At 35.1% G+C, this 13,116-nt stretch overlaps 1 protein-coding gene across 2 annotated transcripts in view; it reads right to left on the reverse strand.

Annotated features, from left to right (window-relative positions):
• LOC128519960 (macrophage mannose receptor 1-like) overlaps positions 1–10,988 on the reverse strand; it is a 35,359-nt gene extending 24,371 nt beyond the window's left edge. For both annotated transcript variants that reach the window (XM_053493966.1, XM_053493958.1), the window contains exons 1-15: positions 10,865–10,988; positions 10,307–10,693; positions 8,396–8,575; positions 8,105–8,257; positions 7,853–7,966; positions 7,575–7,712; positions 7,305–7,484; positions 5,023–5,180; positions 4,767–4,883; positions 4,486–4,601; positions 4,208–4,356; positions 3,899–4,098; positions 3,370–3,497; positions 1,537–1,609; positions 1,270–1,423 (exon numbers count right to left, since the gene is read on the reverse strand). In XM_053493966.1, coding sequence (XP_053349941.1) covers positions 1,270–1,423; positions 1,537–1,609; positions 3,370–3,497; positions 3,899–4,098; positions 4,208–4,356; positions 4,486–4,601; positions 4,767–4,883; positions 5,023–5,180; positions 7,305–7,484; positions 7,575–7,712; positions 7,853–7,966; positions 8,105–8,257; positions 8,396–8,575; positions 10,307–10,693; positions 10,865–10,988 — 2,371 coding nt within the window. The remainder of the gene's footprint in view (positions 1–1,269; positions 1,424–1,536; positions 1,610–3,369; positions 3,498–3,898; positions 4,099–4,207; positions 4,357–4,485; positions 4,602–4,766; positions 4,884–5,022; positions 5,181–7,304; positions 7,485–7,574; positions 7,713–7,852; positions 7,967–8,104; positions 8,258–8,395; positions 8,576–10,306; positions 10,694–10,864) is intronic.
• Positions 10,989–13,116: the final 2,128 nt, after the last annotated feature.

A 13,116-nucleotide genomic window follows, 5' to 3' on the forward strand; every position in this document is an offset into this window, starting at 1 on the left:
CTTCCTATTGCCATCTCAGGGAGTTTTTCCTTGCCACTGTCGCCGTCACCCTTGGCTTGCTCATCAGAGAAATTTCATTCATTCATCTCGTTATTATCTAGAGACACTTTTCTCACACATACACAATTTATTATTATTATTTTTTATTTTTTTTATTTTTTATTTTTTTATTTATTTATTTATTTTTTGTGAATTTCTTTCATCTTTGTGAAGGTGCTTTGAGACAATGACCATTCTTAAAAGCGCTATATAAATAAAATTGAATTGAAAATTGAATTGAATTATTTAGGCAGGACAATCTGTGCCAGGGCAGCATTTTAGCACATGACACTGGGCTCTGAGTTAGGGTATTTTACACGCACTCACTGCAGACTGCTGCAAATATGTTGCTTTAACAACGTGTTTTATCCCTGTTTTTAGACTTTCCACTTCAAAAATTAACATATATTGACCTGTCCATTCATCTTTGAAGGTTCAGTTTTTATAGCCTTCTTTACTTATTTTCGGGGTAAGCCATGCTGTTGTGCTTTTGTTTTTGTTTCTTGGGAATTTTGCAGCTTGTAGGTGCATCAGTACCATTTCTGTGTCTTCTGCATACTCTATACACAGTCAGCTATTGCAATGATTGTCTCTGTTGAGCGACGTGCAGAGCGACGCCCACCTCAGGGGGAAAAGTGCTAAATTAGAAAGAAGCGGTAGATGCTATGACTTAATCTGGCACATAACTGCCCTTGTATAGCATGACATTTTAATTCATGGTGCTGGTTTAACTGAAGGCAAATACTTAAGTACTGCCAAAGTTTCATTACACTCTGAGACATACAGACAGACAGACAGACAGTACAGGGAGGAAATTTTCTGAGACTGGTTTTAGGTCTTCTAATGTATGAAACAGTAGGAAATATTTCATTTCTAGTGTGTTTTATGATATTCTGTGTTTTTCTTTTTTTTTTTTACCTCGACACGCTGCACTATCAATAAACACATTCCATAGTATAAGTTTATGTTCAGGGTCGTAAAACTGCTGAAAGCTCATAAATTTAGAAATCCTCCCAAGTTCCTGTTCTTCTTTACGTTATCTTTTAGAAACACACCAGACCAGTAACCACTTACAGAAACATAAAGACATCATGGAAAGAGATCTGACCAATGTACAGGTAAAACCTTTCTAGTCAAGCCTTTTGTAAATTGTAACTGAAAAATAACCTTTGTATTGTTTTGTTTTTTTAAGCAAAACATATTTTTTGTGACATTTAATGGTCTCCTTACCTTTTCGAATTTCACAAATCCAGTCATTTTTTCCTTCACAGTGACGGTCATTCCATTCTCCCCTTTTAAGCCACCACCAAATAGTAATTTCAGCACAGTTTTCCACATCATTGAGATTGTTTGGCTCATCATCTTTCCAGTTTTCATAAGATGTCTGAATGAAAAAAAAAGAGAATCTAAGCTGAACATACAGTCTAGTATCTAGTACCATACAACCAACAAAAAAATTAGGTTTGAGTTGCAGAGTACAAAGGAAGCACTACTTACAGGGGATCCATCACTCCATACATAACCAACAGAGGGATCCTGGATGCTGTAACCAATCCATGCCCCTTGGGTGCTGCAGATAAATACATGTTCCTGTGATGCTTGCACCATCTTAACATAATAGTAAGCTAGCCTAGTGTCTTTTTTTTTTAAATCTTGCACTCGCCACAACAGACTGATAAAAGATCTGAAAAAAATTTGCAGCAGACATTAACCCTCCTATTATTGGGTACCAATTTTAATTCGGATAATTTTCTGGAGGTTGAAATTGCTGGGATCAAACTGACCCCAATGATAAAAGATTTTAGTAAATTTGAAGGTAACAGGATGGTTAAAGGACCTGAGCTTCCTCAAGATGTACAGTGGAGTCTACATTGTCATTTACTGTGGACAGTGTCTTTGTTGCATTTACAGTCCAATCTGTTGTTCAAAGGTATCTGTAATTCTCAACCACTTCCAGAGGCAGAGAATAGTGGTGTACATTAACTATTTTGTTGCCGTTTCGCCCTCGTGATTAGAGTATTTACAGGTCACACTGAGACAGCCTACTAACAATTACCTAACTTCAGTATTTCCCAACATATTGGACATGATTTGTCACTTGGTGGCAGAATGGTGGACGAGGCAGAGAAACTTTTCTCGTTTTCAATGTTCACAGCCTACTAGAAAACTTTGTCATCCAACGAGGAAGCATATTGACGTATGTATGCTATGTTTGTGAACTGTTCTAAACTCTTGAATCAAAGTTGGCTATAATTTTAGAGCTAGCTATAGAGATTGATAGTAGAGATGAGTTTTTGCTAGCTAATGCTAGTGAGTCGAAAGTCAAACAATGTTATACCTGGCTTGATTTGCATGCAACTTTCTCTGCTAACTTTAGTCTGACATTGGTTAGCATGCAAAATCGGAGTTAACTAATCGTGTAACATTAATAAGTTGCAGAAACATGTTTTAGCATGCTCTTGTGTGGTAGCAATGACTCCTTTCTGGTCTGAGATTGGGCTTAATTTAGCAATAAACCATGAGAGGCCATGGGTTGTGCAGTTTTTAGAACAGCAATGGTTGGTGGTGTTAGGCAGGAGTCTACAGGGTTTTTTTTTATCATTTGCATCATCTTCTTGACTACTTAATGTTATTATTTCCTATTTTACTTACTACCCTAATTGTTAGGGATACTTAAGCCATGAATATATATATATATATATATATATATATATATATATATATATATATATATATATGTGTGTGTATATATATATATATATATATATATATATATATATATTTTTTTTTTATATATATATATATATATATATATATATATATATATATATATATATACAGTACATGCTGTCTTAAGGTGTTCTAACATGTAATATAAATGTCACCAAATACGGCCTTTATCATACAAATACATTTGATTAGATTTACTGTAACAGTATTCCTGTCTGGTTTACTTGTCTTTATTTAACTTATCTGCCAGAACTGCACACACAATTATTCACGAACATGACTTGCACATTCCAGGAACTCAGCTGGGAGTTATTGCCGCATCCTGATACCATTCTGACCCCACTTCAATCTATTTCCACATATTTGGAACATTAAATAAGTTCCTGGGAGACGTTTCAGACATGAAGCAGGCAACCTGATCACGGCTCTGGAATACTGAGAAAACTTTAGTCAAGCAGGGGTTTACAGTATATATAAACTAAAGAGAGTTTTTACTTGAGTTGAACACCCTTTTTATATAAATAGCTCCAATATGTGCAAAAATAATATTAGAACGTTTTGTATATAAGTAAAAAATTAAATAAAATAATGCAATCATACCTGATTTGGTTAAGAGATGTTGTCAAATCAAAAGGACTGTGGATGCTCAATAGATCACCCCCAAGTTTTCTGCAGAAGTCGAGAGCTTCAGACCAGGTCTTCTGTTGCTCATGTTCCACTTCAAATAGCTTGAACAGAAACAGTGATTGGTTAAATAGGAGCATAAAAAATTTACAAAAAAACTAATTGAGCATACATACCTAAACTATTATCAGTCTCAATTTATCTGATTGTTTTCTTATTTATAAAATATATGTACTGTACAGTATACTGTATATTATATAACCAAACCTAACAAACATAAACATCCTGTCTTAGCAAGCCTGCTCAGATTTCTTCTCAGTCTGACCAGTTAGCCTAATCTGCATGAGAACCAGCAAAAACAACCAAGCAAGGGAAAAACATGCAAACCCCATGCACGCCGCCCCAAGTTGGGAATAGAACCCACACCCTGTATATATACTGTATATACATACACAACACCATAATAGATATTACTTCATCATTCACCCAATATACTGTACTGTACCTTTACACAGAAGTCTCTGTTTGTAAGTGGGAACCATTCGTTGCTGCAGTTGGGAGCTGGGATGGTTGTGGGAGCTGGAGTAGTGATAACATCCACGGCCATCTGCTTACAGATATATTTTACTTTATCCGTGCAACTTAGCACATCCCATAATCCAGCGAATGTTCCTGTGGTTATGGCAACACAGCCTTGTTTCCTTCCTGTGGTTTGAAGATTACAAGTTCAGCTTTGTATTATTAATTACACAAGCATTATAGGGTTTGTAATGTGTACTGAAACAATGTCATAGACTGGATACATTTACTGTACCTGGCAGTCCAGCATTAAAATGAGTGTACAAAACCTTTCGGCTGTTCGTCCACTTAAAAGTGTGTCGATCCTTGGTATTAGAGAGCCCAATCCAGAAGTGCTTCTCTGGGCGCATTCCTACCAAGCTGACCAGGAAGGCATTCTCAACTCTGATAGAAACAGACATAGAGCCACTTGAAAAACATGCCTGACCTAAATGTTAAAAAACATCACATGAATTGCATTCTGTTTAGAATCCATGGCCAAAATTGGCATTTTCATGACAATAATGCTCTGACCTGTTGGTGATGTCAACCAAATAAGAATCAGATTTCACACACATCTGTTTGGCCTCATCAAAGGTTTTAGTTTCTGTTCCTATGAAGTAGCAGTAGTACCCATATCTGGTCCATCCCTTAATTATTAAAGTTATTGTTATAAAAATATAATTTTAATGATACATTCATTTATACTGTGACATAAACAATGTTGTTTCCTTCTGCAAGAATATACTGAAGACATTACATATATATGGAAATAAAACTAAATCTGACACTTCAAATGCAAACCAAACACTTACAGACTTGCAGCCAGGACTTGTGATAACTGTATCATTAGTAGATGGTGTTGAATGAGCACCTTTCTTACAGATGAATCCATACTTGTTTTTACAGTTTTCATCAGACCACTTGCCTTCCTAGAAAAAAATTAATAAGCACATTTGTACCTTCTAATGTTACACATGTTAAACTATAATCTCCACGAAATTATTAATGCTTTTAAGTAAGCCCTGCTCAGAGTATAATTATAATGAGTTTGTAAAGCAGAAAATGTACCTCTCCTCTCATTATAACACAGTCCTCTTTATTGTCAGCATTGTGGCTTGGTTCATTGATCTCCCATGAGACAAATGGGACACTGGAATGATCACTCCACTCAAAATACATCGCAGTCTTGAGGTCGTTTAAACCGATCCACAACTCGTCTGTCTTTACTGTTTAATTTGATCAAATCAAATGACAAAGAATCATGGGTACACTGGGGCTAAAAGTATATAGTCAGCCAAATAATACATTTTTATTAGCCAAACAAAAAAGTATTTAGTCAACAAAAAAAAAAAAACTTTTTTAGTCAAAAAAGTATTTAGTCAAACAAAGAAGTTTTAGGCAAACAAATACTGTAAGTATTTAGTTAGCCACCAATTGTGCAAGTTCTCCCACTTAAAAAGATAAGAAAGGCTTGTAAACATTTGATCTCTGTCATTGCCAACAAAGGGTATATATCAAAGTATTAAGATGAAATTTTTTTATTAACCAAATACTTAATTTCCACCATAACTTGCAAATAAATTTTTCAAAAATCCTACAATGTAATTTTCTGGATTTTTTTTTTCTTACTTTTATAGAAAAATGATAAAAAATTACCTATGATAAAAATTACAGACCTCTCCTCATCTTTTTAAGTGAGAGAACTTGCACAATTGGTGGCTAACAATACTTTTTTGCCCCACTGTTTATCAGCACTATTTCCAAGAGAAATAATTGTTCTAAGACTACAAGGGAAGTCCAACCTTTTTTTTTTTAAGGCAATCTTCTTTGTCTTTCGGCTGTTCCCTTTCAGGGGTCGCCACAGCGAATCATCTGCCTCCATCTAACCCTATCCTCTGCATCCTCTTCTCTCACACCAACTAACTTCATGTCCTCTCTCACTGCATCCATAAATCTCCTCTTTGGTCTTCCTGTAGACCTCCTGCCTGGCAGTTCCAACCTCAGCATCCTTCTACCGATATATTCACAATCTCTCCTCTGAACATGCCCAAACCACCTCAATCTGGCCTCTCTGACTTTATCTCCAAAACATCTAACGTGGGTTGTCCCTCTGATAAACTCATTCTTAATCCTATCCATCCTTGTCACTCCCAAAGAGACCCTTAACATCTTCAGCTCTGCTACCTCCAACTCTGCCTCCTGTCTTTTCTTCAGCGCCACTGTCTCTAAGCCGTAGAGCATCGCTGGTCTCACCACTGTCCTGTACACCTTTCCTTTCATACTCGCTGATACTCTTTTATCGCACAACACACCTGACACTTTTCTCCACCCATTCCAACCTGCCTGTACCCGCCTTTTTTTTTTTAAGGCAATATAATGTTTCTATTTCAAATATTGAAATGTTTATATTATATATATTTTTTTCAATAAATTAAATATTTTTGCTAAGAGGATTTGTGACTGGCACGGCATGCAGTGGATGGGGTGTATGGGGCAACAGTTGGGTTGTATTGGGTTTATGGTTAAGGGACCGAACAGTGGTCAACCAGCTGTGGCAGGGCTCCCCCAACACTCCAATCAGTGACCCAAAGCCTTGACCACCAGAGCTACCACGGCTCCAAAGTACCACTCCATTATTACAATATTTTATACAAACAGTTCCATTGGACTGTAAAAATCTAATTTAAGAGTTAATCACACAATGTATAACTCCAGTGGTTATAGTTTTCAATCACAGAATCAAGGGCAGTGTGGTTTAATGGGAGCAAAGGTTAATGCTAATTCGACAACATGATTTAAATTTATTATTTTGTGGGCAGGTTGGTTTTGCATACACATAAACAAATCTAAATTATCTATAGGTTTATTTGGAGAATACACCTTTCGGTGTGTCCTTTTCAGAGCATGCTCTAATGTCTCTGGGATATTCTCCAGGCTTCCTGTAACCCTACACATAAATAAGCAGTGTAGATAAAGCTGTATATATACTGTAGTTTTATATAGTTAGTAGGATTGACTCACTATTTGTTAATTAGTGCTTAGTTTAGTTGTTAACGATGAGGCTAATTAGCTTAATTAGTTAAGATAGGTCATTAAACAGTGCAAAAATAATTATTTGATAATTGAACACTTATTTGAACACTTTTACAGTATTTACATAGTGCATTGCAATTATTAATAAGAAAAAACAAAAACATATTTAAATTAAATAGACCAAATTAGATAATGTACAATTTTCTAAAAGGTATAAATGTATAATTCTCAGTTTTTTTATACCTTACTGTATAACCGCACCCTGATAAATTATTAAATGTCATGTAACACTAGAAAGCATCTGCATAGGAACTCACAGTATCCAAGTTGTGAGATGGCAAAGCTTTGTTCCTCTACACTGAGAATGCTCAGCAGATCCCCACCATCACGCCGACAGGAATCTTTAGCCTCCAACCATGTTTTTTTGGCTCGATTAAGATAATAGCAGTGACCTAAGTAAGGTATCCATGGTCTGGGGCAAGAACCTGTGTGCACCACTGGAAAAAAAATGATAAAACAATTAAGATGACAAAGACGAGCTACGGTGTATGAAATAAAAAATACTTCACAATGAAGAGACTGATTACTTGGTGGAATGGTAGGAGTTTGGAGGACTTTCTGGCAGATATATCCATGTCTTGCAGAACAATCATCAGTGGACCATTTGGAATCAAATTGTTGATTTACTGCCCCACAGTTACGGCCTGGTTGAGGAGATGGTTGTCCTTTTCCAAAGCAAAATGTTGAAGAAATTAATAAATGAATCCACAGTTTAAATAAATATTCCTGTATTACAGCAAACATGAAACTTAATGTTTATGGGTTTTCTGGTTTACTTCAGAAGTAGAGCAGTTAATTTACTCACCACTTAGCCAGTGTAAATAGCGTAAAGGTTGCCCATTGATCCAGTGCCATCCACTTGAAGGATCTAAACTGTTTAGCCCTGTCCACAGCACTGGGCCATTCCCCTGAGTCAAACCTGTGTGAATTCATTACCATGAATATTAATATCTATCTATCTATCTATCTATCTATCTATCTATCTATCTATCTATCTATCTATCGAAATAGAGTACATTCTGCAAATAAGAGTGTATATATAAAATTTTGATTATACCTGATATGAGTGTTTGCTCGTGGGGTTCAGTGATGCTCGCCAGGTCTCCCCCCTGCTGCTGACAGCTTTTTCTGGCCTGATACCAGGTAAGTGCTGAATCTTTGTTTATTTGGTAATACATGCCTGTAAGAGGGTTCTTGGTCCAGAAATCATCTGTAAAAAAAAAAAAAAAAAAAAAAATTTATATATATATATATATATATATATATATATATATATATATATATATATATATATATATATATATATATATATATATTTAGCTTCTTTTTTTTAAGTAATTTAATGTACCTGTTTGACGGGTCGGGCAATAACCCCAGAGCTCATTATCTTCATATATACTTTCGATTGCACACCACAGGCGTTTGATGGAGGAGCCATCTATTGTGCAGGCTGAATACCATTTATTTTTGTACCTAAATGGAAAATGACATGCACGACCAAAGCCATTTCCTCTAAGTGTATACGATTCTGTAAACATACAAAAAGGAGTGCGTGTTACTCAGTTTCTCTCCATGTTTACTCTTGCAAATTCCTTAACAACATTTCAATGAGACATTTATGTATTATCTGCAATATATTCCAAAACAAAGTTTAAATAAAATGTGGGCATTTTACAGACCCTAATCCAGGAAAAGTATGCTGAAAAATACTGGAGTAAAATTTACACACTTGGCATAATGAAAATGCATTATCTGAGGACTGTTTCAGCTAGAGCATTGACCAGCAACTCTGTGTCTTTTATTAGTGCAAATAAAAGGTAAAAAAAAAAAATAGGACCTTTATACAGTACCTCCAATCTACACAACCGAATTTGTTACTACTTTGTACGATCTAACTTAGGTCGGTAACGGCTCCTTACAGCCTCTATGGGGCTCAGTATAATTTTTTGTCGTGTTAATTAGCAATGTTAGTGTATGGAACATGTTCAAAAAATTCGGCTGGCCGACAAAATTTATTATCAATTGAGTAACGCTGTGATATCTATGCCTAAGCTATTGAGTTGTTGAAACTGATAATAAGGCATTGTTTTTGCACACACACCCATGATGACCCCACTGTGCATGCCACGGCATTTTGTCTAACACTAACCATGCACCTTACTCTGCATGGCTCAGGTTCTGCATATTCTGGGAGGACAGAGAAAATAAGGGTTTTGCTTAATGCATGTAGTTTGCATTGAGTTTATTCATACACAAAAAAGTGCATTACTATTTATATTCTTGAGAATATTTAAGGGCTAACACACGCAATATTATGTGTAATGTAATGACAGTTTCGGCATACAGTCATATTGCTAAAGCTCAGAATCAAGTCACAAAATAACAACAGAAATAAATAAATAAATAAATAAAAAATATGGACACACATTTAACTGTGCGGTCAAACATAAAGTGACACTCGAGATGAAACCTACCAAAGAAGAAAAGCAAAAAGCAAAATTAATCTCTCTCTCTCTCTTTGTTTCTTTCTCTCGCACACTTTTCTCTTAATATTGTTTATTAGCCTTTGTGTGTCGTATAAATATTAAAAGTGCTACATAATTAAATTCAATGCAAATATTTTAATGTCACTGTACAGTATATACTAACATCTGTTTCCCTTGTTGGATGATACTATGTTATTGCCCACTGAAACAAATTTTGCTCAGTATAATTTGGTTATTAAGCCAGTTTTATATGAAACCAAGTATAATTTTCTTAAAAGATTAGTATATTTAATTACTCAATGTTTTGTTTTATAAGTAGAATTAATTGCAATTCGAGTTAAATGATTTAAAAAATCCTACTGCTGTAAAAATCTAGATTCAAAAGTATACTGTTGAATCTAAACATGGTTACTGCTTAACGGTCACTTAGGCCTTAGTTCTAGAAGTTGACACAAAACAAGAAATATTAAAAACATCCCATTCTTAATGCACAAAATCAAATCATCAGGTTAAAGTTCTGTAAACACATATGTAAATGATTTTTTTTTTTTTTTTAACTTGCAGCCACAGCATGCAAGCGACAGAAGTAAACATTTTTTTAGTTTTGTGAACACGTTGCTAAATGATAGTAAAGATAACATACCTGTACACAGTAGAACAAGTAAATCATACAAATCATACAAAACTTGAAGCAATAACATTGTTCTAATAAACTACTTTAATGAAATGTTGTGGAAAAACATATAGGTATCTTTTTTAATGGAAAAAAATACCTTGATATGGCTGAGAGCAAATGTTATCTGTTGTTCCATGTATTGTCCACTGGCTCTTGACTTCCTGCTTTCTCGACAGTGTTAGAGAAAGTGTTTTTCCCTGAAGGGACAAGTATAGTGACTCATTCTTCAGGCTAAACTGTGTATCATTCGTGCATTCCCACTTTTGGAGGTCGTTTCGAGCATTACAGATGTACCACTGCAGTTTATTGCCCTCTTTCTTGCTCCCTACACCAAGGCATTTCTTCTGGGCAACATTAAAAATTCGATTCCCTGAAGTCCAACGAAACTGCTGTTTTAAGCTGAGAGGGTCACACACTGTTAAAGACTGCAAGTTGTCCGTCAAGCATTTGTTCTTCTGTGCATTGTAGATTAAAAAATTTTCATCTATGAAAAGAATTGAGCAGACAATGAATTACAAACAGTGGCACAACTTTTCATCACTGCTTGTGTTCTATCTTTGTGCTGTTGTGTCATTACTGTAAATTGAATTAGGATCATGTCATTTTTATAAAAAGAAATGCAAGTAATTATAATGTCATAAACAAGGCAACTTACCTGGTTGAGCAAAGCAGTGTGATAGATTAAGCAGGAGCACAAAAAACACAGTTAATTTCATCCACTTTCTGTGCATCATATTTTTCAGCCTTACACAAGCCAGTTCCTGTGTCACACCTGCCATTGTCTAACTCTCACTATTTTACTTTGGCACTGGTGACTGTTTTTTCTAGCATACCACACACTCGTGACTGATTTCATCATAAAACCCCATGATTCATACTGTAAATTTAGAGAAGACAAAAAAACATGAGGATGAATTGTTCGATTTTGCCAACAATTTGTGCCTTTTCATCAGTTCCAGTATTAGACAACTTATTTAGAGTACCAGTAAAAACTTTGAATACCCATTCTAATGTAATGTTTGTTTGCTTGTTTGTTTCTCCAATACTGGAGATTTTAAAAGTATGGAATAATACATGTGGAATTAGATAATTAAATAACCACAACAATAGTCACATGTTATTTTAAGACTTGAAGACTAGCTGTTCTGGAATAGTTTTTGCAAGAACAGTATTGTCAAGTGCATTTGCAAAATACATCAGGCACCATGAGCTCTCACAAAGACCCAGGTAGACCAAAACGTACCTCTGCTGCAGAGGAGAACTTCAGCCTCAGAGAGAGTTGCCAACCTCAGAAATTTCTAATTAACATCACTTTAAATTAGACCAAAGGCTTTACAGTGCTTAAGTAGCAGGCACATCTCTTACAATGTAGAATGATGTAATCAGGAAAGACTCTGGAATAAGAACGTGTGTCCAAACTTTGGATGGGTAGTGCATATCGGTAGTTGCAGTGCAAAAATAAAAGTGAGTTTACACATGTCAAAATGTATAAGAAAGATTTCTTTTGTTGTTGTATTTTTTTGCTTTGTTAAAAATCGTTCATTAATCCTTTGATTAATAAAATTATCTGATATGAAATTCAATTATCCATGCCATGAGCAATGATATTTATAGTTGCTGGAGGCTGGAATTTCTCACTCATTCCTTTTTTTCAGGAGGAAGCCTTAATAGTCTTTTTACAAAAAGCTGGCAGTCAATGAAATAAAAGTAAACATCTAAAAGACACACACATTTGATATTTAGATGAAACAAATATATAATAATAGCAATCACTCTTACTTTGACATTTTAATGGCATCATTATCGTAAAATATGACATGTTTCTTAAAAAAAAATTATAGCCACAAAAGAAGACTTGGAACTGGAAAATATTGAAATAAATAATGTTTTATACCTGAATTAAAATAAAATAGATTTGTGTGTAAGAGAGAGTGTGTGTGTAATGCTTAACATTTGTGTGTAGAATAGGCCGCAGATGCTGGGGAAAAAATATTACAATATAATGTTAATGTTATGTTACTCAATGTAATGTCACTAAACATGTCACGCAATATAATTTCTCTCAATATAGAGTCACACAGAGAGTTTAAGGCATCATCACAGCTGACCCGTTTGGGATCTATAAAATCCCTCTGCAATTTTGCATCCTCATTGTCTTTAGATCACAAAGGCCCGGTTTGGTGGAGATCTTATAAATTCCCTAGAAGGAGTACATCAAAATCCATCAGGTGCGTTTTGGCAAACGACACAAAATAACTGAGTTACTGTTAAGTTGAGCCCATAAAATGCAGTGCGAAAGTTGTTTGGCTCAATGAGCTCTAAATGTGTACCGGTTTTGGCGTGCATAAGTGCAACTGTGTATGAGCTACACTCATCATGTATGAGGGCCACGCCCGGGGCCCAGAGACTCAGGCATCCTAATGGCAGCAGATTCCAACTTGTCTGCTAATTTGTATAAGTTTTTGAGCATGTTAAGACCCCCAAAAAGCCCAAATATCGGGGGGAAAAAAGAATTCTTAGGAAAACAAGAGGGTCCTGCGCCCCCTATAGTAAATCAAGGTTTAGGTTAAAAGGTCTCTCAGAGGAAATGTGATAAAGCATGTCAAAAGGTCATTTTGAGGAAATGTTCCTAAAAACCACAATGCTTTTACTTCTCTTTTTGCAAGACTTGCATAATGTAGAAAATGCAAAATTAGCTATACAGTTTGCATGACATGAAAGAACAAATCGATATAATTTAAAGGACTTGTTTCAATATCAATTTATGGTAAATTTAAGATTACAGTTAAAGACCTTTTTAAAAAGTGATAAATTTTTTTATGTGAGTGGACCATTAAAAAAAAGAGTAGGGGCATATGTAGTAATCTTTAGGTTTATTTTGTTAAGATTATTTATTTGTTAAATATT

This window comes from Clarias gariepinus, chromosome 1, assembly GCF_024256425.1.
Source record: "Clarias gariepinus isolate MV-2021 ecotype Netherlands chromosome 1, CGAR_prim_01v2, whole genome shotgun sequence".
Lineage (NCBI taxonomy): Eukaryota > Metazoa > Chordata > Actinopteri > Siluriformes > Clariidae > Clarias > Clarias gariepinus.